The 27,108-nt window shown below is 46.4% G+C and overlaps 1 protein-coding gene across 5 annotated transcripts in view; it reads left to right on the forward strand.

Moving 5' to 3' along the window:
• DPP4 (dipeptidyl peptidase 4) overlaps positions 1 to 25,674 on the forward strand; it is a 78,787-nt gene extending 53,113 nt beyond the window's left edge. For 2 of the 5 annotated variants that reach the window (XM_064164177.1, XM_064164158.1), the window contains 9 exons: positions 160 to 258; positions 2,607 to 2,676; positions 6,605 to 6,799; positions 7,648 to 7,702; positions 12,541 to 12,640; positions 14,966 to 15,030; positions 23,156 to 23,228; positions 23,496 to 23,569; positions 24,424 to 25,674. In XM_064164177.1, coding sequence (XP_064020247.1) covers positions 160 to 258; positions 2,607 to 2,676; positions 6,605 to 6,799; positions 7,648 to 7,702; positions 12,541 to 12,640; positions 14,966 to 15,030; positions 23,156 to 23,228; positions 23,496 to 23,569; positions 24,424 to 24,522 — 830 coding nt within the window. In that variant the 3' untranslated portion in view covers positions 24,523 to 25,674. Of the gene's footprint in view, positions 1 to 159; positions 259 to 2,606; positions 2,677 to 6,604; positions 6,800 to 7,647; positions 7,703 to 12,540; positions 12,641 to 14,965; positions 15,031 to 19,553; positions 19,633 to 23,155; positions 23,249 to 23,495; positions 23,570 to 24,423 lie in introns of those variants that run through there. The other 3 variants (XR_010306977.1, XM_064164152.1, XM_064164168.1) reach the window with 3 other exon arrangements.
• Positions 25,675 to 27,108: the final 1,434 nt, after the last annotated feature.

The raw sequence follows: 27,108 nt of genomic DNA on the forward strand, positions 1-27,108 counted from the left end.
AAGCCTGGCTGAGGCACTTAGTGCCATGGTCTGGTTGATTGGCCAGGGCTGGGTGCTAGGTTGGGCTGGATGATCTTGGAGGTCTCTTCCAACCATGTTGGTGCTATGATTTGAAAACAATGTTTTTAATCTTTGGCTTCTGCTAACTCTGTTACTCAGTCCTCAGGTACTTGGAGAATAATACTGATCTGGAAAATGCATTGCAAGACATTCAGATGCCTTCCAAAAAAATCGACATCCTTAGTGTAGCTGGATACAGTAAGTTCAAAGCCACATTTTTCCTTTCTCTCCCTCTTTCACCCAGTGCTGCAAGGTCGTCTTCTGAAAAGTATAGTAGGGTTAGTGAAATTATTCTGCACTTAAGACAATATACATTTATTTGGATATTCAAACATAATCTGAGGTGGATTTTTTTTTACCTGAAACCCTAAAATACTCTCATCTAAAAAATATTTTTTCTTAGTATTTTCCTCATGAAGTGGTTTAACTCCATTTTTTCCCCCTTGATAATTACCTGAAAAGCAGAAGCCCCTAACACTATGTTTAAATCAATAAGAGCAACAGGGGTAGGGCCCAAAGCTTGTAGGCATCGTTGAGTTCCAATTAAATTGTGAATTCAATTAGATCTTCATTTCCAGATGCAAGTCCCTTTGGGTTGTGCTGGGAGGCTGGGATGGTGGTGAAGGTCATTACAAAGAAAACCCCAGAATCTAAGTAGAAGAACTTGCAAAATCACTTAGGCTACTTTTCAAGATGCTCACCTTTGTCTTTGCAGGGGGGGGACTATTTGGACAGAAGAGGGGAATATTTGGACAGAAGAGGGGAATATTTGGACAGAAGAGGGGAATATTTGGACAGAAGAGGGGAATATTTGGACAGAAGAGGGGAATATTTGGACAGAAGAGGGGAATATTTGGACAGAAGAGGGGAATATTTGGACAGAAGAGGGGAATATTTGGACAGAACAGGGGAATATTTGGACAGAAGAGGGGAATATTTGGACAGAACAGGGGAATATTTGTCAGAGCAGGGGAATATTTAGGCAGAACAATCACAGTCTTAAAAGCATGTTCACCCTCTAGGACTACTCACACCTCTGAATGCTGACTGGAATGAAAGGCTAGAAAATGAATGACTAATGCCTTGCCTAGTGGTGCAGCTCTGAATTTGCACACCTGGGTACAGAAGCTTGCTTGATGTGCTCCTAGGCTGAGAAACACCAGAAGAACTGCCACTGGGAGGGCTGGTACCTGTCTGTCTGTTGTTGCTCCAGCCTTTGACACTACCTTTTCTTTTCATAACAGACTTCCTCTTGATAAAATGAAGTATCAAGAATATTCTTAATGGAATTAGATTTTACAAGCTGTATTGTGTTCTCTCAGACACTGTGCTTTCTGATGCCTTCCTCCTTCTACTGTTACCTTATTTATATAATAACTCTCATTATCCTTGTGTTTTCTGTCTTTTGTTTCTGTCACAATTCTACTAGGGTTAAAGATGAAATCTTCCAGGCAAGATGGAGGTTTAAAGATGTTCTTCATGCTATCAGTGCCATGGTCTAGCCTTGAGCTCTGTGGTAAAGGGTTGGACTTGATGATCTGTGAGGTCTCTTCCAACCTTGGTGATACTGTGATACTGTGATCTTCACCTTTTTTATTCCTCTCTTGTTCTTGCTACTCCTATTCCATCTCTTCAGGGTAAAAGCTTTTGGGTAAGGGGAATCTATTTTTAATGCCACAAATAAGAGAAGTAATTGCATTCCTGTGGTCTGACTTCAAGTTCCAAGTCTTCACACAAATCCTGCTGTGTTACCAAAGAAGAAATCTGCTCCCATGACTATGGAGTAGACAAAACAAGATTACTATTTTCATATGTTAAATTCAGATCACTCATTTGCATCTTGCATATTCATAGCTGGACACATTTCTGTAAGACTTGCACTCCAGAGTATTCCTGCAGTTCAGTCTTGTCAGCATTGCTTCACTTAGTGCCATGGTCTAGTTGATTGGTTAGGGCTGGGTGCTAGGTTGGACTGGATGAGCTTGGAGGTCTCTTCCAACCTGGTTGATTCTATGATTCTATGTGTCCTTTCCAGCATCCTTCCTTCTACAATTCAGGAGCCAGTCAGTGTGCAGAACTTAGATGGTGTGCCATTAAAATGTTCACCTAACTTAGGTGGAAAGAATAACATGGAATCATGGATAGCTGAGTATGTTCCTGGGGTGCTTTTCTAAATGCTCATGCAGAGCTTAGCTGGCAGGTTCAAGATACTTAAAATGTGTTTTCAGTGCAGAGAGACAAAGAGGAGAAACTTTGCAGAGACTTCATCGGATTTACCAGCATAGAGATTTATCAAGTTATACATCTAAGCTTGTGCTAGAGAATAATGTTACAAGACAGCATGTGGAGGCCCCAGGTTTTCTTATTATTGAACTGGCATTCCAGTTCAGACTTTCTGCTAATTAGCTGTGTGTATTAGAGCAGTGCACGTGCAACTACTTCTTAGTTTTTAGGGGCTGATGCAACTGTGCTCTTGTGTGAATTGTAATGCATGGCAAATGTTGTCACTAGAGAACTAACCCAAGTTCCATTCCTTTCACTTTTAGACCTGTGGTATCAAATGATACTGCCTCCCCATTTTGATCCATCAAAGAAGTACCCTCTGCTCCTTGATGTGTAAGTCTTCAAGTTGGTTGTCAATGTCGTGTAAATAATCACTGTCATCTACTTCAAATGCTTCTAGGAGGATAGGAAACACAAACCTGCTGTGCTTTCTGATTACTCACAGGCTCACAGGATGTTAGGGGTTGGAAGGGACCCAAGGAGATCATCCACTCCAGCCCCCCTGCCAGAGCAGGACAATCCTATCTAACACAGATCACAGAGGAACACATCCAGACAGGCCTTGAAAGGCTCCAGAGAAGGAGACTCCACAACCTCTCTGGGCAGCCTGTTCCAGTGCTCTGTGACCCTTACAGTAAAGAAGTTCCCCCTTGTGTTGAGGCAGAACCTCCTGTGCTGCAACTTACACCCATTGCTCCTTGTCCTGTCCCAGGGAGCAGTGAGCAGAGCCTGTCCCCCACTCCTGGTCAGCACTCAGATGTTTATAAACATTTATCAAATCCCCTCTCAGTCTTCTCTTCTCCAGGCCAAACAGCCCCAGGTCCCTCAGCCTCTCCTCATCAGCCATGCCCTCCAGTCCCCTCATCATTCTTGTAGCTCTCTGCTGGACACTCTCCAGCAGATTCCTGTCCCTCTTCAACTGGGGAGCCCAAAACCAAAGGCAGTATTCAAGATGAGGTCTCAGCAGGGCAGAGTAGAGGGGGAGGAGAACCCACCTTGATCTGCTGGACACACTCTTGCTAATACACCCCAGGATCCCATTGGCCTTCTTGGCCACAAGGGCACATTCCTGTGCCATGGCTAACTTGTTAGCCACCAGGACCCCCAGGTCCCTCTCCACAGGGCTGCTCTCCTTGAAGTAGTTTTTAGAGAGAATGAAAAAGGATGAGGCATATCCCAGTTCCTGGTAGATTCCTGTACCATAAGGTGATGGAATGTTTACAGGCATCTATTGTGTTAGTGGCAGTGAGCCAGGTACATTAGAATCATAGAATCAACCAGGTTGGAAGAGACCTCCAAGATCATCCAGTCCAACCTAGCACCCAGCCCTATCCAGTCAACCAGACCATGGCACCGAGTGCCCCATCCAGTCTTTTCTTGAAGACCTCCAGAGATGGAGACTCCACCACCTCCCTGGGCAGCCCATTCCAATGCCAATCACTCTCTCTGTGAAGAACTTCCTCCTAACATCCAGCCTAGACCTCCCCTGGCACAACTTGAGACTGTGTCCCCTTGTTCTGTTGCTGGTTGCCTGGCAGAAGAGCCCAACCCCCACCTGGCTACAATGTGCTTTCAGGACATTCTCTGTCTGACTTGCAAGCTGGGATTGGTTAGTAGCATTAGCTTACCTCTTTCTCTGCTCTTTCAAATCTCATTTTGAGTGATGTTCAATGAGGTTGCATTCCATTGACTAAACCACCTTTCCTAAAGCTGAAGTGGTGAGTGTGAGCTGCGTTTGCTCTGATGTTTGACTCTCAGCTAGTGTTGGCAAACTACAGTCTGTGGCCAGGATTGCATTTGCTGTTTTTCCATTGATTCAGCACAAGCTTGTGCTGCTCAGTCCTGTGCCTGTTCCTCAGGCACTTCTGTTTGTGTTGAGCTGTTTTCTTCTAACTGCAAATTGACTGAAATGTAGCTATTCATTAAAATAGAAATCACTGAAACACTCCAGTTGGAAAAGACCCTCAGGATCATCTCTCTTGTGAGAAAGTGTTTCCTGATGTCCAGTTTAAACTCACCCAGTCAGCTTGAGACCGTTCCCTCTTGTTCTGTGGCTATGTACCAGTGAGAAAAGACCTCTCCACAATGTCCTTTCAGGTAGCTGTAGACAGCAATAAGGTCTCCCCTCAGCCTCTTCCTCTTCAAACTTAGGCACTCCTCATAATATTTATTCTCCAGGCGCTTCAGCAGCTTCGTTGCCTTCCTCTGCACTCACTCCAGCACTTCACATCCTTCTTGTCTTGCACTGCCCAAAACTGAACACAGTACTGCAGGTGTGGCCTCAGCAGAGCTGAGTACAAGGAGCCATCACATCCCTTTCCCTGCCAGACACAGCATTTCTACCATAATGTTGTAAACATTAACCTTTTCCTGATTAGATGAAAAGCTGACTCCATACAGACACTCACTGTTGATGCATTGTTAATGCAAGCAGTGCTACAGGCTGGGGGCAGAGTGGCTGAGAGCAGCCAGGAGGAAAGGGATCTGGGGGTGCTGGTAGAGAGTAGCTGAACGTGAGCCAGCAGTGTGCAAAGGTGGGCAGCAGAGCCAATGGCATCCTGGCCTGGATCAGGAGCAGTGTGGCCAGCAGGACAAGGGAGGTTATTCTGCTCCTGTACTCAGCACTGGTCAGGCCACAGCTTGAGTGCTGTGTCCAGTTCTGGGCTCCTGAACTCAAAACAGATGTTGAGGTGCTGGAAGGTGTCCAGAGAAGGGCAATAAAGCTGGTGAGGGGCCTGGAGCACAGCCCTGTGAGGAGAGGCTGAGGGAGCTGGGGTTGTGCAGCCTGCAGAAGAGGAGGCTCAGGGCAGACCTCATTGCTGTCTACAACTACCTGAAGGGAGGCTGTAGCCAGGTGGGGTTGGGCTCTGCTGCCAGGCAAGCAGCAACAGAACAAGGGGACACAGTCTCAAGTTGTGCCAGGGCAGGTCTGGGCTGGATGTTAGGAGGAAGTTGTTGGCAGAGAGAGTGATTGGCATTGGAATGGGCTGCCCAGGGAGGTGGTGGAGTCACCATCCGTGGAGGTGTTGAAGCAAAGCCTGGCTGAGGCACTTAGTGCCATGGTCTGGTTGCTTGGCCAGGGCTAGGTGCTAGGTTGGGCTGGATGAGCTTGGAGGTCTCTTCCAACCTGCTTGATTCTGTGACTCTCTGATCTCTAACCACTGTTCAAGAGAGTGAAAAAACTGGGAGGCTTCAGAATATTTCAAAGTAAAAAGTTGTCATTACAGTTTTCCTTACTTTGCTGCAAACCCAAACACAGTTTAGACAGTAGATAACACTGATGAGACACTGACACCACTAATTGCTTCCCAAATGCAGATATTTTTTCCCAAATGAAGGCTTTTTGTTCATTTCAGCCTGTAACCAAATAAAGGATGGGTAGATGGAACAGAAATGGTTAAAAAGCATCACTGTGAAAGTCAGATGACTAGATTTACCATCACAAAAAAGAAGAAAGAATTTGGTTTGGGTTTCTGGTGTGCTGCTTGAAGTCAAAATAAAGTTTCTTACTAGAAGAAGCAATAAAACAAAGCCCAGTCTGCTTCCCTCCTTGGCAGCTGACACTTTTCAAAAGCATATTGCTTTTATTGTCCAGGCAAAGCAGCAGCTTGGATTCAGCCAGTAAAGCTTTTCTTGTTTGCTCAGTTTAATTTGAAGGTTTACTCTTCTGTAGTATCACAGTATCATCAGGGTTGGAAAAGACCTCACAGATCATCAAGTCCAACCCTTTAGCACAGAGCTCAAGGCCAGACCATGGCACCAAGTGCCACGTCCAGTCCTGCCTTGAACAGCTCCAGGGACGGCGACTCCACCACCTCCCCGGGCAGCCCATTCCAGTGTCCAATGACTCTCTCAGGGAAGAACTTTCTCCTCACCTCCAGCCTAAATCTCCCCTGGCACAGCCTGAGGCTGTGTCCTCTCGTTCTGGTGCTGGCCACCTGAGAGAAGAGAGCAACCTCCTCCTGGCCACAACCTCCCCTCAGGTAGTTGTAGACAGCAATAAGGTCACCCCTGAGCCTCCTCTTCTCCAGGCTAACCAATCCCAGCTCCCTCAGCCTCTCCTCATAGGGCTGTGCTCCAGGCCCCTCACCAGCTTTATTGCCCTTCTCTGAACACCTTCCAGCACCTCAACATCTCTCTTGAGTTCAGTGGTTGGAAGTGTAGTGGTTGGAAGCGATCAGCAGCGATTGCATTTCAAACGCTTGGTATGAGAATATGAATGGAGAGTAAACGTCTGAATGCTGTGGCACTTTTCACTCAGGTATGCAGGACCCTGTAGTCAGAAAGTGGATAGTACCTTCCAGATCAACTGGGCTACATACCTTGCTAGCACTGAGCAGGTCATTGTGGCTAGCTTTGATGGCAGAGGAAGTGGATATCAAGGGGATGAAATTATGCATGCAATAAACCGAAGACTGGGAACATACGAAGTGGAAGATCAGATAACAGCAGCCAGGTGAGCTACAGTCAAATGGTCAACATCTGCTCTTTCTTTTCTCTGCTTGTTGTGCAGGGGTGGGGCAAGGTGAAGATTTGGAATTGTCATCTTGAAATTACTGGCAAAAAGAGAAATTCAGTATCAGTTTTGTGTGCTGAAGTGTGTCATTTATGGGCCAACCATCACGTTATGCTCAGGGGCTAATGCTGGAATACCAAGTTACTGTAGCTCTGGTTTTATAGAGGTGATAACTGTCACATTAGTAGTACTGATGTGACAACTACTACCAAGGAACTTGGAGCTGGAAATTTTACTCCAAGGTTACTTTAACTTTCTGTTGTGATGGGTTTATTTGTGTAAACTACTCAGCTTTACAGCACAGTTCATGTTCATCGCTTGGTTTATGCTTGTAAAACCTCACTAACCTGAATGGCATGAGTATGAATCTCCCAGAATCCCAAAGAACTGATCCTACAGACTTTGCTTTTTGAAATTTCAATAAGTGAAGGTGTTTAAGCAAAGGCCATGTCATAATTTTTTGGTTGGTTTGTTTGCTTTTAAACCCTGAGTGCATTTACAGGTATTGGCCTGCACCTTACTGTGGTTTGAGGGCTTTTACAGGGCATCCAGGTTGTTTTTTCATTCACAGGCAGATATTTTCCTGAATTTCTTTTTATGTGCCTGAGATAATTGTCTGTTTTCATATGCAGGGCTGTGTTGCAGGAAGGAAAGTTTATCTGTGAAATAGAAAGCCACAGACAGGACAGCAAGCAGGCACAGCTGACGTGACAGCATGCAGGCATATCTGTAATACACTGCAGATAGCCACATTCTATTAACTGTTTAATCATTCTCTTCACTTTTAGGATGTTTTCTGAAATGAGCTTTGTTGATAAGGACAGAATAGCTATTTGGGGTTGGGTAAGTATTCAAGTTTGGCTGGCTTTCAATTTAGTTGTAACAGCTATTTGTTGTTCTGCTGGCTGTGTGATCTGCTGGAGTACATAGAGTCATAGAATTGATCAGGTTGGAAGAGACCTCCAAGATCATCCAGTCCAACCTAGCACCCAGCCCAGGCCAATCAACCAGACCATGGCACTAACTGCCTCATCCAGGCTTTTAGTGAAAACCTTCAGGCACAGCGACTCCACCACCTCCCTGGGCAGCTCATTCCAATGCCAATCACTCTCTCTGACAACAACTTCCTCCTAACATCCAGCCTAGACCTGCCCTGGCACAGCTTGAGGCTGTGTCCCCTTGTTCTGGTGCTGGTTGCCTGGCAGCAGAGCCCAACCCCACCTGGCTACAGCCTCCCTGCAGGGAGCTGCAGCCAGCAATGAGCTCTGTCCTGAGCCTCCTCTGCTGCAGGCTGCACACCCCCAGCTCCCTCAGGCTCTCCTCACAGGGCTGTGCTCCAGGCCCCTCACCGGCTTTGTTGCCCTTCTCTGGACACCTTCCAGCACCTCAACTTCTCTCTTGAATTGAGGAGCCCAGAACTGGACACAGGACTCAAGGTGTGGCCTGACCAGTGCTGAGTACAGGGGCAGAATAACCTCCCTCATCCTACTGGCCACACTGCTCCTGAGCCAGCCCAGGATGCCATTGGCTCTGCTGCCCACCTTTGCACACTGCTGGCTCATCTTCAGCTCCTCTCTCCCAGCACCCCCAGATCCCTTTCTTCCCGGCTGCTCTCAGCCACTCCGTCCCCAGCCTATAGCACTGCTTGGGGTTGTTGTGACCAAAGTGCTGAACCCTGCACTTGGCCTTGTTAAATCTCATCCCATTGACCTCTGCCCACCCATCCAGCTTGTCAGGGTACCTCTGCACGGTGTCAGGCACCTCTGGGGTCACAGCAGTGTCCAGTAACTGAACTGGTGAACTACATCATACAAGCACCTGTATACACTGTCCCTTTGCAAATACTCAGGAGCCTTTGAAACAGAAAGTAGGACTACTAGTAGGATTCAAAACAATTTATAGGGATACTGCCATCTTCCTGTGTTGAAGGTGAACCAATATTCAGTAACAATAATAATGCAAATCTATATTCACTGCTCTTTCTTTATCTGGGTGAGATGACTTGTAATTTCACATGGAAAAAAAAGAAAGACCCCCAGCTGCATGGCAAAGTTGTGGGGTGTGCTAGCAGCCTGAAAACACCTACATCTGCTCTGTTGTTATGTTTGGCTGTGTTTTATTTCAGCAGTGCTTCCAACCAGAGGCCAGATTTCTCTGCCTTGATGTACCTTTAAAACCTGTCACAGGAGAGGGTGTGTTTAATAGCATATACAGACCCCCACAGCTGCAAGGCTGAGTGTGCATGGCAGTGGTATCTGTTAGATTCAAGCTTTGAACATGTCTCTGTCCCAGTCTGCTGTTTCTGGTGTCACAGGGGATACTCTTGCATCTCTGTTTGGCTATATGCAGGGTTGCATGCAGGGTCTTGAATTAAATTGCTAGCTGAAATTTGGTCACTGCTGGTGACAGGTACTGGTGACTAAACTGACTGATGACAAGATGATGATGGTGTGTTAGTAGGTTTTTCTTGTGGGAGTAAACATCTCTGTACTCTGTGATGTCAAGTGTAGTACCACAGAATGTTAGGGGCTGGAAGGGAGCTCCAGAGATGATCTAGTCCAACCCCCTGCCAAAGCAGGCCACACAGGAGTGCATCCAGACAGGTTTTGAAAGTCTCTAGAGTAGGAGACTCTGTAACCTCTCTGGGCAGCCTGTTCTGGTGCTCCATCACTCACTGTAAAGTGCCTCCTTGTGTTGAGGTGGAACCTCCTGCGTTCTAGCTTGTACCTATTGTTCCTTGTCCTATCACTGGGCAGCACTGAAAAGATCATAGAATCATAGAATCAGGCAGGGTTGGAAGGGACCACAAGGATCAGCCAGTTCCAACCCCCCTGCCATGGGCAGGGACACCCTGCCCTACATCAGGCTGGCCACAGCCTCATCCAGCCTGGCCTTAAACACCTCCAGGGATGGAATTTCACCCACCTCCCTGGGCAACCCATTCCAGGCTCTCACCACTCTCATGCTGAAGAACTTGCTCGTCACCTCCACTCTGAATCTACCCACCTCCAGCTTCACTCCATAAGATACTGGCACCTTCATATTGACACCCACCCCTCAGATATTTATAGACTTTGGTAAGATCCCCTCTCAGCCTTCTCAAGACTAAACAGCTCCAATTCTCTCAGTCTCTTTTCACAGGAGAGATGTTAAAGTCCCATAGTCATCCTAGTAGCTCTGAACTGCACTGTCTTCAGCAGATCCCTGTCTGTTTTGAACTGGGGAGCCCAAAACTGGACACAGGATTCCAAATGTGGTCTCACAAGGGCAGAGTAGAGGGGTAGGAGAACCCCCTAGGCCTGCTAGAGACACTTCTCCTAACACAGTTTCTTAATGTTTCTTACTGTTGTAGTATTACCTTTAGTCCAGTTCTGGGCTCCTCAGCTCAAGAGAAAGAGGCAGCTACTGCAGAGAGTCCAACAAAGGGCCAGAGAGCTGATGAGAGGACTGGAGCATCTCCCCTGAAAGACTGAGAGACCTGGGGCTGTTTAGCCTGGAGAAGAGAGCACTGAGAGGGGATCTTACCAAGGCTTACAAATATCTAAAGGGAGAGTGTCTCGAGGATGGGACTAGACTGTTTTCAGTGGTGCCTGCTGGCTGGCCAAGGGGCAGTTCACACAAACTAGATCACAGGAGGTTCTACCTAACCCTCAGGAAGAACTTCCTTCCCTTGAGGGTGACGGAATGCTGGAGCAGTCTGCCCAGAGAAGTTACAGAGTCTTGTTCTCTGGCAATACAAACCCTGCTCAGACAGGGCCCTGGGCAACCTGATCTGGGCAAACCTGCTTTAGCAGGGAACTTGGACTAGAAGATGAGTGGTGATCAAGGCACAATGTCCCCCTGGAGACCAGTGACAGGTGGTGTCCCTCAGGGGTCAGTGCTGGCACCAGTGTGCTGTTTAACATCTTTGTCAGTGATGAGGACAGAGCCATCGAGTGCAGCCTCAGCAAGTGTGCAGATGACACCGAGCTGTGAGGCACAGTCGACTTGCTAGAGGGCAGGGATCCATCCAGAGGGACCTGGACAGGCTGCAGAGGTGAGCCCAGGCCAACCTCGTGACATTCAACAAGGCTAAGTGTAAGGTCCTGCACCTGGGTGGGTGCAATCCCAGGCACAGATACAGGCTGGATGGGGAGTGGCTGAGAGCAGCCCTGAGGAACAGGACCTGGGGGTCTGGAGTGATGAAAAGCTCAGCATGAGCCTGCAGTGTGAATGCAGCCCAGACACAACCCTGTGCAAAGGAAGGGATTCTGCCCCTGGGCTCTCCTCAGACCCCACCTGGAGTCCTGTGTGCAGTTCTGGAGCCCCCAACACAGGAGGGACATGGACCTGTTAGAGCAAGTCCAGAGGAGGGCCACAAAGATGCTCAGAGGGCTGCAGCAGCAGCTATGAGGACAGGCTACAAGAGTTGAGGCTCTGCAGCCTGGATAAGAGAAGGCTTCGAGGAGACCTTAGAGTGGCCTTGCAGTATCTGAAGGGGATCTACAAGAAGGCTGGGGAGGGACTATTGACAAGGTCTGGTAATGACAGGATGAGCAGGAATGGGTTTAAACTGGAATAGGGGAGATTTAAACTAGATGTTAGGAAAGGGTTCTTTGCAGTGAGGGTGGTGAGACACTGGCACAGGTTGCCCAGGGAGGCTGTGGATGCTCCACCTCTGGAGGTGTTCAAGGCCAGGTTGGATGAGACCTTGAGTGACCTGTTCTAGCGGGAGGTGTCCCTGCCTATGGCAGGGGGTTGGAACTGGATGGTCCCTTCCAAGCTAAACCATTCTATGATTGTATGATCTCCAGAAGCCTTTTCCAACCCCTACAATTCTGTGATTTCTATGATAGTTATACATGGGTTTAATTATTGAGTCAATGTCCTCCCTCTCATCGAGGCTGGAACAAACACTGGATGCAGTTCCATTTGCATGTCATCTGCTTTCAAGACAGTAACAAGATGCAAAAATTGCTCTTCTTTTTGGACGTGGGTGGGCACATTTTCCTAAGCAACCCCTTCAAGCTATAGTAAGGGCAATCATTTGGGCAGCCAGTGACACTGTTTAGGTATCTTGCTGCCTAGGGTGCCCAAGTTTATCAGATACTTACTCATCTGTGTATCAGGCTAGACTGTGAGTGAGTTGTCTGTGCCTAGCAGAGAGTGTTGCAGCACAGTTCCTCCCACAGACGCTTCTTCACTCCGCAGTCGCAGCCTTGCTCTTTGGCACTTTGGAGGAGAGTTAGCAAGTGAGCTGCCACAGGCCTGCCCTGAGGGAGCTGCAAAGTTTTGGATGCCCTGCTGCAACCACTCACCGGGTACGCTGTGGGCCCAAGATCTGTTTCCACCCACTCCCCCAGCATGGAGAGGGACACAGCGGTTCAGCAGTGTCTCGCTTCCTGTCTTTCACTGCTGCCTGTGGTGCTACCAAACACTGTCACCCTTGGCTGAGTCACAGTTCAGCAGCGCCTGCACCCTTCTCCCCCAGCAAGCTCTCTCATTCATCGGCGCCGCAGCTGCCATGCGCTGTTTGACGCCTGTTTCCCCAACTGAGCAGGCTGGGTGAGCTCTGACCCAAATTCAGAATGGAGTTGATTAATATGAGAAGCACTGAGCCTAGAAACGCCTGCTGAACCGTTCAGCAGATGGGCCCCATCCTTTTCTTTCTGCCTAAAATAACAGCAATGTTTTCTTCTCAGTCCTATGGGGGATATGTGACCTCCATGGTGCTTGGCTCTGGAAGCGGCGTGTTCAAGTGTGGAATAGCGGTTGCCCCTGTGTCACGTTGGCAGTATTATGGTATGTGATGGCTTCCTCCTTACAAGGATTCCCATATGTCTTGCAGTGCACATGCTGCAAAGTGTTGATTCATCGTGCAGAACTTTGATTTGCTACTAGATGCCATGGAAATGACACTTGGTCTGTTGCTGTGAACTCTGGGGTGCTGCGTTTTTGGAACGAGACCAATTCCCTAAATATTGGGTTTCTTTTCTTTTTTTTTAAGTCTGATCCACGGTTCCAGGTAGTCTCTTTAACCTTTACTGATTTAATAGTTGTAAGCCTTACTGCAGTGTGTCTGTGTTTGCTTCCCAAAGCTGCCACGTCGCCTGAGACCACTGCTGCGTGTCAGAAATCCATCGCTGGGAGACAACAGCACTTAAATGGCCTTGGTTTGGTTTGGTTTGGAGTGTGAAATCTGGATTTTGTGAATATAGTTAATTGAGGTGCTGGAAGGTGTCCAGAGAAGGGTGACGAAGCTGGTGAAAGGCCTGCAACACAGACACTGAGAGGAGAGGCTGAGGGAGCTGGGAGTGTGCAGCCTGCAGAAGAGGAGGCTCAGGGCAGAGCTCATTGCTGTCTGCAGCTACCTGAAGTGAGGCTGTAGCCAGGTGGGGTTGGGCTCTGCTGCCAGGCAAGCAGCAACAGAACAAGGGGACACAGTCTGAAGCTGTGCCAGGGGAGGTCTAGGCTGGATGTTGTTAGGAAGTTGTTGTCAGAGAGAGTGATTGGCATTGGAATGGGCTGCCCAGGGAGGTGGTGGAGTCACCGTGCCTGGAGGTGTTGAAGCAAAGCCTGGATGAAGCACTTAGTGCCATGCTCTTGTTGACTGGCTAGGGCTGGGTGCTAGGTTGGACTGGCTGATCTTGGAGATCTCTTCCAACCTGGTTGATTCTATGATTCTATGACACTAAGTGCCCCATCCAGTCTTTTCTTGAACACCTCCAGGGACAGTGACTCCACCACCTCCCTGGGCAGCCCATTCCAATGCCAATCACTCTCTCTGACAACAACTTCCTCCTAACATCCAGCCTAAACCTCCTAAGATATGAATATTACTGTTTGGCAGCAAAGTGGTTGGGTTGTTTTTTTCATTGAAAATCAGGGTCTGTAAAATTCCACTTTTGCTTGATTAGCTAAAGGACAGGCTCATGGAGGCATTCATATTTCACATCCAAAAAACTAAAAAGTGCAGAAATTCTGATGAGAAGTCAAGGGCAGTAGAAAATATCATAGAATGATAGAATCAGTGAGTGTTGGAAGGGACCACAAGGATCAGCCAGTTCCAAACCCCCTGCCATGCCCAGGGACACCCTACCCTAGAGCAGGCTGCACACAGCCTCAGCCAGCCTGGCCTTAAACACCTCCAGCCATGGGGCCTCAACCACCTCCCTGGGCAACCCATTCCAGCCTCTCACCACTCTCATGCTCAACAACTTCCTCCTCACCTCCACTCTGACTCTCCCCACCTCCAGCTTTGCTCCATTCCCCCCAGTCCTGTCACTCCCTGACAGCCTAAAAAGTCCCTCACCAGCTTTTTTGTAGCCCTCTTCAGATAGTGGAAGGCCACAAGAAGGTCACCTGGGAGCCTCCTCTTCTGCAGCCTGCACAGCCCCAACTCTTTCAGTCTGTGCTCACAGCAGAGCTGCTGCAGCCTCTGAGCACCCTCCTGGCCTTTCTCTGGACACACTCCAGCATCTCCACATCCTTCTTGTAATGAGGGCTCAGAGCTGGATGCAGTACTCCAGGTGAGGTCTCAGCAGAGCAGAACAGAGAGGGAGAATCACCTCCCTGGCCCTGCTGGCCACACTTCTGCTGCTGCAGCCCAGGCTCTGCTTGGCTTTCTGGGCTGCAAGTGTAATACAATGCTGAAAAATCTGTGGAAAATCAGATAATTAATTTTTTCCTGTATATAACAAAGCCAAACCGAGTCCCAGTCTGCTGTTAACATTTTCACTTTAGAGTTTTGTAGCAGCAAACATTTAGATTAAAATAAGATGTATATATATATATTTTTTTTCAAATGCTAGTCATTTGTTGCAAGATTCCCAGCAATTTTCTTAGGATTACTGAGAGAATAACAATAAGGTAACACTGACACAAAGTACTTTATTAATATTCAGCATCCAGGTGTCCATGGCAACGAGAAGATTAAATACCCTGAATAATGATGGTTACCTACACCTCATTGTGGAAAACCCTGGCTTTATCCTTTTTAATGTCTCCTTTTTTTTTTTCTTAATTCCCAGTCTATATTCTTCTTGTTTGTTTAGGTGGATAATTTTTGTGGTAGACAGACTGAAAATTAAGGAGCAGATTCTGTTTTGTGTTGTGTCTCCACTGCAGATTCAATATACACAGAGCGATACATGGGCCTGCCGCTACCAAGTGACAATCTCAGCAGCTACAACGTAAGAGAAACATCCATGGCTTTCATTTCTTTGGATGTGTCTTGTTTCTTTGCTGAACCACTCTCTGCTCTTCTTCACAGTGTAGTTTTCCCCTCTGTGGGGAGAAATTCTTCTTTCCAGCTCTAGCTGTGTGTTTAGAGGATGTAGTCTCGTGCGTTTGGGTTTCAGGAGGCAGTTGCTCTTCGCTGTGTGGTGGATGTAGAATCATAGAATCAGTCAAGGTTGGAAGGGACCACAAGGATCAGTGAGCTCAAATCCCCCTGCCATGGGCAGGGACACTCTACCCTAGATCGCGCTGGCCATAGCCTCATCCAGCCTGGCCTTAAACACCTTAAATTCCAGAGTCATTGGACACTGGAATGGGCTGCCCGGGGAGGTGGTGGAGTCGCCATTCCTGGGGCACTTCAAGGCAGGATTGGACGTGGCACTCGGTGCCATGGTCTAGCCTTGAGCTCTGTGGTGAAGGGTTGGACTTGATGATCTGTGAGGTCTCTTCCAGCCCTGATGATACTGTGATACCTCCAGCGATGGGGCCTCAACCACCTCCCTGGTTAACCCATTCCAGCCTCTCACCACTCTCATGCTCAACAACTTCCTCCTCATGGCCACTCTGAATCTCCTCACCTCCAGCTTTGCTCCATTCCCCTTAGTCCTGTCACTCCCTGAAAGCTTAAAAAGTCCCTCCCCAGCTTTTTTGTAGGCTCCCTTCAGATCCTGGAAGGCTACAAGAAGGTCAACCTCAGAGCCTCCTCTTCTCATAGAATCAGAGAGTCAACCAACTTGGAAGAGACCTCCAAGCTCTTCCAGGCCAACCTAGCACCCAGCCCTGTCCAATCAACCAGAGACCATAGAATCAGCCAGGTTGGAAGAGACCTCCAAGCTCATCCAGTCCAACCTAGCACCCAGCCCTGCCCAATCAACCAGACCATAGAATCAACCAGGTTGGAAGAGACCTCCAAGCTCATCCAGTCCAACCTAGCTTCTCCAGCCTGAACAGCCCCGACTCTTTCAGTCTGTCTTCATAGGAGAGGTTCTCTGTTGTTTGTTTGTTCTGATGTTCTTTGTTTGGGGTGGGGATTTTAATTGGGTTGGCTTTGGGTTTTTTTATATTTTGTTTTGTTGTTGGTTTTTTTTTTTACCATTCAGCTCCACTTGGGTACTTTACAGACTTGCAAGACAAACTGTAAGAACTGTTTTATTTTAATCACCATGAAAGACATCAGTTCTAAAATTTACTATGCTCCTGGGCAAACTATGCTTTATCATGAACAGCATTTCCACCAAAACGAAGCTACTTCACTTCTTTCTAAAGTGCAATTTGATTTTTTTTTTTTAACAGAGGTTTTGTAAACTTTCTTGCTTTAGGAATCTGCAGGCTTTTTTGGGGGGAGGAAACAAAATCTCCTAAATCTCTACATTTGATAGGTAGGCAAATCTGTCTGGATTGTGGTCATGTCAAACAAGGTGCAGATCAGGACAGAGTCAGCGATGTTTGGGTTAGCAGTTTGGCCTCATCTTCACAAATGCAGGGTGGCCAAGGGTAAAGCTATTCTTCACCCAGAAATGATAGAATCATAGAATCAATCAGGTTGGAAGAGACCTCCAAGATCACCCAGGCCAACCTAGCACCCAGCCCTAGACAATCAACCAGACCATGGCACTAAGTGCTTCATCCAGGCTTTGCTTCAACACCTCCAGGGATGGCAACTCCACCACCTCCCTGGGCATCCCATTCCAATGCCAATCACTCTCTCTGACAACAACTTCCTCCTAACATCCAGCCTAGACCTTCCCTGGCACAACTTAAGACTGTGTCCCCTTCTTCTGTTGCTGGTTGCCTGGCAGAAGAGACTAACCCCACCTGGCTACAGCCTCCCTTCAGGGAGTTGTAGACAGCAATGAGGTCTGCTCTGAGCCTCCTCTTCTGCAGGCTGCACATTCCCAGCTCCCTCAGCCTCTCCTGAGGAAACTGCTCCCAAAAGTGAGTGTAGAATGTGTGGCCTCATTATGGCATAGTGAATTGTTTGACTTGCTCTTTTGTCTGCTAGCTGCTTTTCATGGCCTCAAGGGCTTCTTTATATCACCAGTGTAGGGCAGAGCAGCCCAAGCCTTCCGTAAGGTTTTTGGCTAGGTAGAAATTAGCAGCTATTGGATAGCTATCAGGGGTGTGAAGGGTAGTTTGTGCTCTGGTTATTAGACTGTTTTACAGAGGTGTTTGGCCATGGTGATTCTGGAAGCAGACATGAGTGGTGGAGGATGAGAAGTGGGGCATTCTCCATGTTTGGGTCGGTAAACAAGCTAGGAGACTGTTTAGCAGTGATTGTGCCTTGATGCATCACGGGGGGAGAAAAGGGAGGGGACTGTTACACTGATGTGAAAGTAGGGTGGAACATGTAACTACAGACATGTGTGGACTGCAGCACGTTTTGACATATCACTAGTCATCTAGTTCTGTCAGCTGATGTATCAGACATTCTGGTCACAACTTGAGGGCAATGGCAGGTAGCAACTGCTGCAAGACTTGGTACTGCACCTGCCTCCTCTAACCGGCGAGCGACTGGGACCTGCCAGGGACTGACCAGCAGCCTGCAGCCAGCCCCCTGTCTTCCTTTTCCAAGTGTTTCTTTAAGGCAGAGGAACAGTAGGAGGTCTGTGAGGTAGCAGTGTAAATAGAAGTTACTGTCGTGGTGCAGAACGAACGTTAGCGCTCTGGGTGCAGAAAGTCATTCACCAGCTTCACGGCACAGATGGCAACAGAGGACTGTTTAATCCCTTCAAGCCAGGAGTCGGATTTTCTTGGCATGGTATCCTTTGCTGGCAATGGCCACGTTGAAACTGCCAGTACCAAAGAGCTAAAGGTTTCAAATGTGTTACTCGGAGGACTAATTGGGGAGAATGGTGGCTAGATGGAGGAGGGGTAATTGCACAGATCAGCTTGTCACACTTCACTGCTGCTTCCAGAGAGAGGGGAAAATGCATCTTCAGTCTTCACTCGTTGTTAAAAGCCCCAAATAATGCTAGGTGAAGTTTACTTTTCCATATAAAGCTGGAGGGATGGGATAGCTCAAGAAGTGTTTGCTGCTTTTCAGATAGTGTCAGGAGAAGGTTATGGGTTTCGTTGTTGCTGAAGACCCTTTCAGCCCAGCATGTTCTTGGCTTACATCCCCTTTGTTCAATATCCCAGTCCCAGTAGCCAGCCTCCTGGCCCCTTGTTCCTGCAGAGCTGTTTTCTGAACTAACTAGTTTTTATCAAGCAAATGCAAAACATGCATTGAAAGCTTTCCCAGCTGAAGCTGTTAAAAGCATTTGTGAACTGTTAGCTTTGTACCATCAGGTTTGCACGCTGCATCATCTCTATCCTACTGCATCCACTATGACACTGGCTTGAAAACCAAATGGTTGCATAAACTCTGCACTGTGTGCTCCCTAATTTAAAAGAAAGGAGGCTGGGTACACACCTGCTTCGAGGGGATGCAAGCTGCTAGGTGCCTTCACCTATTAATGGCTGTGAACATAGAGTCTTAAGAAACTAGTTGTGGTAAGAGGGACGCACCCTGCCCTTCTGCTGCTACCACACTAAGTTCCATTTTCATTGAAGGAAGAGAGTCTTGAGATGTTACATAGTCTTTGTCCAAGAGGCCAGTCTGAGGCATGACTCACACTTCTCTTAAGTAGGCTAATTAAGTGTGACCAGGGCATTTGCTAGGAGTTGTGAAGTACTAAGTGTAAGAAAGGAGCAAGCGTGGATGCAGCTCCTAATATAGTGGTGTAGGGATCCTAGACTGAACAGTAGAGAAGCTGTCTGCCTGAGAAGAAAATGTCCCTGATGTAAGCTCCCTGGGCTGCTCAGGGAGGTGGTGGAGTCACCATCCCTGGAGGTGTTCAAGCAAAGCCTGGATGAGGCACTTGGTGCCATGGTCTGGTTGATTGGATAAGGCTGGGTGCTAGGTTGGCCTGGATGAGCTTGGAGGTCTCTTCCAACCTGCTTGATTCTATGTTTCTATAATTCTAAGACCATGAGACTAAACAGGCAGACTCCAGAGGTCAGGTGCAGTAGCCATGTAAAGCATAATGAAGAGACTGTTCAACTTGTGAGGAGATTATTTTGCAGTTCACTCTGAATTTGATATGCTTTTGGCAAGTATTTGAAACAGTCATAGATTTGGCAATCTTTTTCTAGCAGATTTGAAATGTTCAGTCCTTAAGAACTGCTGCATCATTAGGTTATGCAAAACAGGGTACAATTTTGTAAATATGCCATCTTGTACTGATTTGACATTTGTTCTATTATCTGAGAATATGCTAAAGGGAGAGAGACCTTCAGATTCAGCCAAACCTTAACTTGTTTGTGGAGTGCTGAGAAAATGTTGACTGCTGTGTGATCTTTATAAAAGCCAGTTGCACTCAGCAGGGCCCAATTCTCAGTGTCTGTACATAGCACCTTTGCAGAACCCTTTTCCTGGCAGTTTAACTATGAAATGGAAGGGACAAATTAACTTGTTTTTATTTGCTGTCCATTTAAGGGTTCTTCAGCTGCTGTGGCTGTTGCTTTGTGCAGTAACTGTGCCTAGCTTAAGATTGCTTCCTATATTGCAACCTTTGTTTTCAGTGTAAGTAGTATGTCCTGGAAGCATGTTTGAGGGAAAAGACTGGATGGGGCACTTAGTGCCATGGTCTAACTGATGGGATAGGGCTGGGTGCTAGGTTGGACAGGATGAGCTTGGAGGTCTCTTCCAACCTGGTTGATTCTCTGAATTCTGGAGACTATATATAATGCATTAGACAAAGTGAACAGCACAAGGAGAACCCCAAAATGTTTTATTATGCTGTTAGAGAACATGGGGGCACAGAAAGGGAGGCTCAGGGGTGCCTCACTGCTGTCTACAACTGCCTGAAGGGAGGTTGTAGCCAGGTGGGGTTGGTCTCTTCTGTCAGGCAACCAGCAACAGAACAAGGGGACACAGTCTCAAGTTGTGCCAGGGGCTGGATGTTAGGAGGAAGTTGTTGGCAGACAGAGTGATTGGCATTGGAATGGGCTGCCCAGGGAGGTGGTGGAGTCACCATCCCTGGAGGTGTTGAAGCAAAGCCTGGATGAGGCACTTAGTGCCATGGTCTGGTTGATTGGCCAGGGCTGGGTGCTAGGTTGGACTGGATGATCTTGGAGGTCTCTTCCAACCTGGTTGATTCTATGACTCTATGAAAATAAACTCCAGCCTCAAAAACATTACTGCTGTGAGACTTCAGTGCTTCCCCAGTCATCTGTCTGGCTGTTGAGTATGGGTACCAGAGCGAGACATCACTTGCAAGTGATAAAAACCCAAGCAAGTATCTCTTTGGTATCTTTCCTCTTTCTGAAGCATTTTACACACAGTTTATTTCCTTTAGCACTTGTCAATAGTGACATCTTTTTTTTCTACAACTGCTTTGGAAGAGTTCTCAGAAGTGTAGGTCAAGCCAGGTTTCCATTCACAGTAGGTTTGCTGTCCCTTAAACCAGCACTGATTTGCTGGAAGGAAGCTTAACAATGTGATCAGTTTTCCTTCTCTGCATGTGGAAAATGATTCACTCAGGAGCTTTTTCTGACTTTTTAACATGTTTTTAGCATGATTGGGATGTTACTTTCTGAATCATTGTTTTGGTCCTCTGTGCTCCTCACCGAATCAGTCCTCTCTCCAGATTTTGACACTTTTAGAACTGTTTACTCCAACACATCACTTCATTTCAGTGAATGAGGTCATGCTTCCAGCATGCATGGATTTCCCTATATTAGACAGCATTTTTAGTCCTCCACAACCTTTAACTACCAGAAGAGGACAGTTGCAATGTTATGCATTGAAGGGTGGTTTGTCCTCTCTGATGAATTTGTGAGTTCTTTAGTTTCACAGAATCATAGAATCAACAAGATTGCATTTTCCAGATCAGTATTATTTTCTAAGTACCTGAGGAGTAACAGAGTTAGCAGGAGTCAAAGATTAAATACATTATTTTCAAATCATAGAATCAAGCAGGTTGGAAGAGACCTCCAAGCTCATTCAGTCCAACCTAGCACCCAGCCCTGGCCACTCAACTAGACCATAGAATCATATAATCAAGCAGGTTGGAAGAGACCTCCAAGATCATCCAGTCCAACCTAGAACCCAGACCTATCCAATCAACTAGACCATGGCATGAAGTGCCCCATCCAGTCCTCTCCCTCAAACATATTTCAAGGACACACTACTTACACTAAAAAATAAGGTTGCAATATAGGAAGCAATCTTAAGCTAGGCAAAACTGCTGCACTGCTTTGGAACACAGGGATGGTGACTCCACCACCTCCCTGGGCAGCCCATTCCAATGCCAATCACTCTCTCTGTCAAGAACTTCTTCCTGACATCCAGCCCAGACCTTCCCCTGCACAACTTGAGACTGTGTCCCCTTCTGTTGCTGGTTGCCTGGCAGAAGAGACTGACCCCCACCTGGCTACAATTTGGTTGAATATCTACAAGGAACTCATTTTGCTTCTGAGAGGATTGTGGTATGCTATTCTGCCATGACAAGAGGAATTTAGTATTCATGCTTGCTGTAAAGGTTCCTGAGCAATTAAGAGTCAAATGGAAATTAATCCATTTCCTTGTCTCAGTAATATATTTGATTTTTGGGGGTTAGTAAATGCAAATCCTTGTGCAAGGACACAGCCTCAGTACAAGGTGGGGAAGTAAAACTGTACATTCTTCTGTTCCTAATTTTTTTCCTAGCCACAGTAGCTTTTTGCTGTAAGACAGAGAAATCTTCTGTAGTGATTCAGTCATTTTCAGTAGAGTGCTCTTGTAATTTGCAAACAGAAAGAAACCTAATTGAAGATTCCCTTTTTACACCATTGAGTCTTCCCAAGCCTATAACATGTTTCATCCCTTCCCACTCTCCTATCAGAGCTCTATCCCATTCCCTTTCCTTACCCAGATTAAAGGTCTTACCTGCTCCTTTTCCTCATGCATTAGTACCTAGTCAGTAGCACATCAGAGGGTTAGTTATGTTCTGGAGAATTATGTTGTCACTCTGCTTTAAGTTTGTTGATTAATCTTCATTAAGTATTGGTTTTAATCTCTGTATTGTGTTTCAATTCCCAAATTCAGTTTGACTTAGAAGCATAGAATCACAGAATCAAGCAGGTTGGAAGAGACCTCCAAGCTCATCCACTCCAACCTAGCACCCAGCCCTATCCAGTCATAGAATCATAGAATAGAATAGAATCAAGCAGGTTGGAAGAGACCTCCAAGCTCATCCACTCCAACCTAGCACCCAGCCCTAGCCAGTCATAGAATCATAGAATAGAATAGAATCAACCAGGTTGGAAGAGACCTCCAAGCTCATCCACTCCAACCTAGCACCCAGCCCTATCCAGTCATAGAATCATAGAATAGAATAGAATCAACCAGGTTGGAAGAGACCTCCAAGCTCATCCACTCCAACCTAGCACCCAGCCCTAGCCAGTCAACCAGACCATGGCACTAAGTGCCTCAGCCAGGCTTTGCTTCAACACCCCCAGGGCTTCTATTTATAGATTCCATTTAAGTGGTTTGTTTTTTTTCCTTCAGGCACTTCTTTATCATACAGTGGGGAAAGCATTATTTTAAACTTCTCATTGGCCATTTTTACCTGAGGTTGATAAAATATTCTCTCTGTTGACTTGCCTGCAGGTAAAGTAGTGTACATTTCAGTGAGGAGGATAACACATGTAGTCTCCACAGTATCTATGCCTTGCTATCATAGGGTGCACTGTTCCCATGGCAACGGATTTTAACTTGGTCTGCAGTCGCACAGGAAGCCTGTGTCAAGTGGTGTGCTGCAGGCTAACAACATGTTAGCAATGCATTAAATGTGTATCTCAGTCACAAAACTCTGCCCCTCTGGAACTGCCTCTTATTTTGCAGACATAACCCTTGGGAGCGATTGCAGACCAGTGCAGAACGGTTTGAGTGCAAGCACAGTGTTCACATCCCCCACAGCATTCTACGTGGGGATGGAGGGGGTTGGGAGGGAGCAAGAGTGACTGTTTTTATCTGAAGGGTAAAATCAAAGTCAGTTAGTAGCAAATCATCTTCTCATAAATAGCATCTCCTTTTTTCTTCTTCTTTTATTTCAGAGTTCATCAGTAATGGCCAGAGCTGAAAAATTCAAGGAAGTTGACTATCTCCTTATTCATGGAACAGCAGATGGTGAGTTGCAGTTAATTAGACATTTTAGTATTACAGACAGGTTCACAATTCTACTACTGACAAAACAAAAGCATGAAGGGGCAAGGCTGTTACATTTATGTCAATAAAATAATACTGCTTCCCGCGACTAATCTGTGTTTGAGTCAGCTGTGCTGGGGAGTCTGCTGCGGTCCTTGCTTTGCCTCTCCTCCACAGTAGTAGTACAGAAGCAGGGTTTGGGGTTTTTTTTTGTTGTTGTTTACTTTTTTTTCCACTTTCACTTTTCAGATAATGTTCACTTTCAGCAAGCTGCACAGATTTCCAAAGCTCTTGTTAACGCTGAAGTGGATTTTCAAGCAATGGTATGGTTCCGTTTTGTTTAGCACACACCAATGGGTTTGTCTGATGAAAGTAACAGCAAAACCTCCCTCTTGTTAGGTGGAAATCAGCAGTAGTTCACATATCACAGTATCACCAAGGTTGGGAGAGACCTCATAGATCATGAGGATACTTGCATACGTGCATTTCCTGGTCACTAACTGAAATCTTCATGTGAGGCATAAGGTATAAGAAAAACTTAAAGGAACACCTTCTTGTAACTGACTCAGTTTACCTGATCTGTCATTCAGGTCATTTTTTGGTGTTCTCAGACAAGCAGCCAAGCCTGGCTCAATCTCTGCATAAACCCAATCAATAGTTTCCTACAGACAGGATATAAGGAAAAGTCAATTTCAGCTAAGTCCATGACAACATCAAGCATAATGGCTCAAGTAGTTACTTGCCTCTTCCTATGCTGTACAGAGAAACTCTCAGGCTAAGGTGCAAGCTCTTCCTTTCCTACCTTCTCCCAGCCATTGAAAAGCAGTGCTGAAATTGACCAAGTGTAGAAGGAAGTCAGGTGCAGCGGTGCACATTGTCCCTCAGCCAAACAGGGTGCAGCCATCAGGCACCACTCTAAACTGAGGAGCTGTCTCTGTTCTCTGTGTGGACAAGCCCCATACTGATATTTTGCTGCTTTCAGCACAACTCCATGGTGCATCCCACACACAAAGCAGGGACGGAAAGCGTAGCGCCTGCCGCGTCTCTGCCTCCATACTGAATCAAGTCTTCTGCTCAGAGGATTTTAAATGGCTGGGTGTGTTTCTGTCTGTCATGCTTCAGTGTATTACTTAGACCTAGCTAGGACTAATGTTCTCTGCATTTTTCTTTCCCACAGTGGTACACTGACAAAGACCATGCCATCAGCGGTCAAGCACATAAGCATATTTATACCCACATGAGCCATTTCATAAAGCAGTGTTTCTCACTGCCGTAGCATCAGCACTTTGGTTGTAAGTCATGGCACCTCTCCAGAATGTTCTAGTTAATATACACTTAAGCCACTATAAACCTTTATGACTGGAGAGAAGATAAGGGTCAGGTGTTGGGATACCTGTGTACACAATGAAATGCTAATCTTCATAATGGTTTCTGCTGCCGAGCAACTATTGCATTTTTATTGATTGGGTTTAAATTGGGTCTTAACATCATCAAAACGGAGGTGTTGCATGGTACCTGCTTAAACTTCAAACAGATCTTGCAGAAATTGCCTAATGCCTCATCAGTTTCTACTTGAACATCAATATCAGGGGTACTGCAACGTTAGTATTCTATGTGCAGAAGGAAAACACTTTTATTTCCTGCAGTTCCTTGATTTAGTCTTTTCAATCTCTTGGATTACAGTTCTAGAAGCTTTGCAGTTCCTTGATTTAGTCTTTTCAATCTCTTGGATTACAGTTCTAGAAGCTTTGCAGTTCCTTGATTTAGTCTTTTCAATCCCTTGGATTACAGTTCTAGAAGCCTTGCAAGGAAAGCATGGAACCAGCTTTCACCAGGGATGATGAGTGATTCTTATTCAAACTAATAGCACTGATTTCTTTATTTCCTATCATACTACTGTGATTTTTTTTGGCTTACTTTGTTATAAAGGCTGCTGCTGTGGGAATCTGCACTGGTAAAAAGTCTTCTCTAGCAGCTATGGGACAGGAAATCTTTTTTTTCCCAGAAGTTTTGTATTTGCTGATGACTGGGATGGATATTCCTTGCACTCAAACAGAAAGCATTACAATGCAAAGCAGCAGGGTTTGCTATTTAGCAAACTTGCTTTTTCTTGCAGCCTCCCAGTAAACTGCTGTATCTGCAGCACTGCAGGTAGGCTCCTCTATCTTAGTGTTCTTAATTTCACATAGAGAGTGATTGGCATTGGAATGGGCTGCCCAGGGAGGTGGTGGAGTTGCCATTCCTGGAGGTGTACCAAAAAAAGCCTGCATGAGGCACTCAGTGCCTAGTTGATTGGCTAGGGCTGGGTGATAGGTTGGTCTGGATGAGCTTGGAGAACTCTTCCAACCTGGTTGATTCAATGATTCAATGATGCAACCCACTTGTCCTACAGCCTGCTTTAACATAATAAAGACTTTAAGTTATGCAAGGTGTAGCCTGTCTCATTGGAAAGTACTGCTCCAGAAACAAACTCTTAGAGTTGTACAAAAATCCATTACTTTGGAGACTCTGAAGGTTCTGCTTTTCTTGACTGGTATCATGCAATGGAAGGTGCCATGATTATCTTAACATCTGCCTTCTTGACAGTGGATGACTAGCATGTGATTGTGTACTGTGGGTTATTAGTCACATTAGGTGTGGATATAAAAGTACTCATACAGACAGATGGGGAAGGTGGGAGAGAAATGTCAAGATCCTTTGTGCAGCTTATCCCTTCAATGAGAAAGAGAAGGGGGCTGAGGTGGAAAATAAGCTTGTGGTTTCCCAACCAACCTCAAAACTCCTTGACTCACAAAGTAAATTTTCTTGGGAAGCAAAACTGGAGATGTGTATTGCAAATACAATTTGGGGCTCCAAGGTATGTGATTCTTTTGGCTCAAGGGCAAGAACCAGAAATCAGCATGAAGGTAAGTCACAAAAGTGCAGGTGAGTTATAAGAAAAGATGACTATGAACTGCTGGGTAGCTTGGATATGCAAGGGCCAAAGTTGTGGGGTTGGTTTGATGTTGGCACTACACAGTCAATATTTCTGTAACAAAACAAATGCATTAACTGGCTCTCAGGCACAAAGAACTGCAAGGATTCCCAGAGCTTAATTAGAGAATCATTAAAGCCTTTAACTAAAACTTATAGGCTGGGTTAGTTTTTCATTAAGGGTGCAGTTCTTTGACATCTTTGGCATCTCTCTGAGGAACTTGTATTTGGGCTCCCCAGTTTAAGAGGGCCAAGGATCTGCTGGAGAGGGTCCAGAGGAGGGTTACAAGGATGATGAGGAGACTGGAGGGCATGGCTGAAGAGGAGAGTCTGAGGGACCTGGGGCTTTTTAATCTGGAGAAGACTGAGAGGGGATGTGATAAATGTTTATAAGTATCTGAAGACTGGTCAGGAGTGGGGGGGAAAGGCTCTGCTCACTGGGATAGGACAAGGAGCAATGGGTGTAACTTGCAGCACAAGAGGTTCCACCTTGACCCAAGGGGGAACTTCTTTACTGTGAGGGTCCCAGAGCACTGGAACAGGCTCCCCAGAGAGGTTGTGGAGTCTCCTTCTCTGGAGCCTTTCACAGCCTGTCTGGATGTGTTCCTCTGTGATCTGTGCTAGATTGTGTGGTGCTGCTCTGGCAGGGGGGTTGGACTCAATGTTCTCCTTGGGTCCCTTCCAACCCCTAACATCCTTTGATCCTGTGTATTCCCTCAGTACAGAGTCCTGTCTTACCTGTGAGGCATAACAAAGTACAGTGCTAATTATCTTGTATTTCATTACCTGGAAAGGAATTTCTAAGAAAGATGTGCTGCCACAATAACAGACCATAGTGCAACTTCTAAACCAAGCTGTAGTAGTTGTTCTAATCAACAATGATTTAACT

The sequence above is a fragment of the Pogoniulus pusillus genome, chromosome 2, assembly GCF_015220805.1.
Source record: "Pogoniulus pusillus isolate bPogPus1 chromosome 2, bPogPus1.pri, whole genome shotgun sequence".
In the NCBI taxonomy this organism is placed as follows: domain Eukaryota; kingdom Metazoa; phylum Chordata; class Aves; order Piciformes; family Lybiidae; genus Pogoniulus; species Pogoniulus pusillus.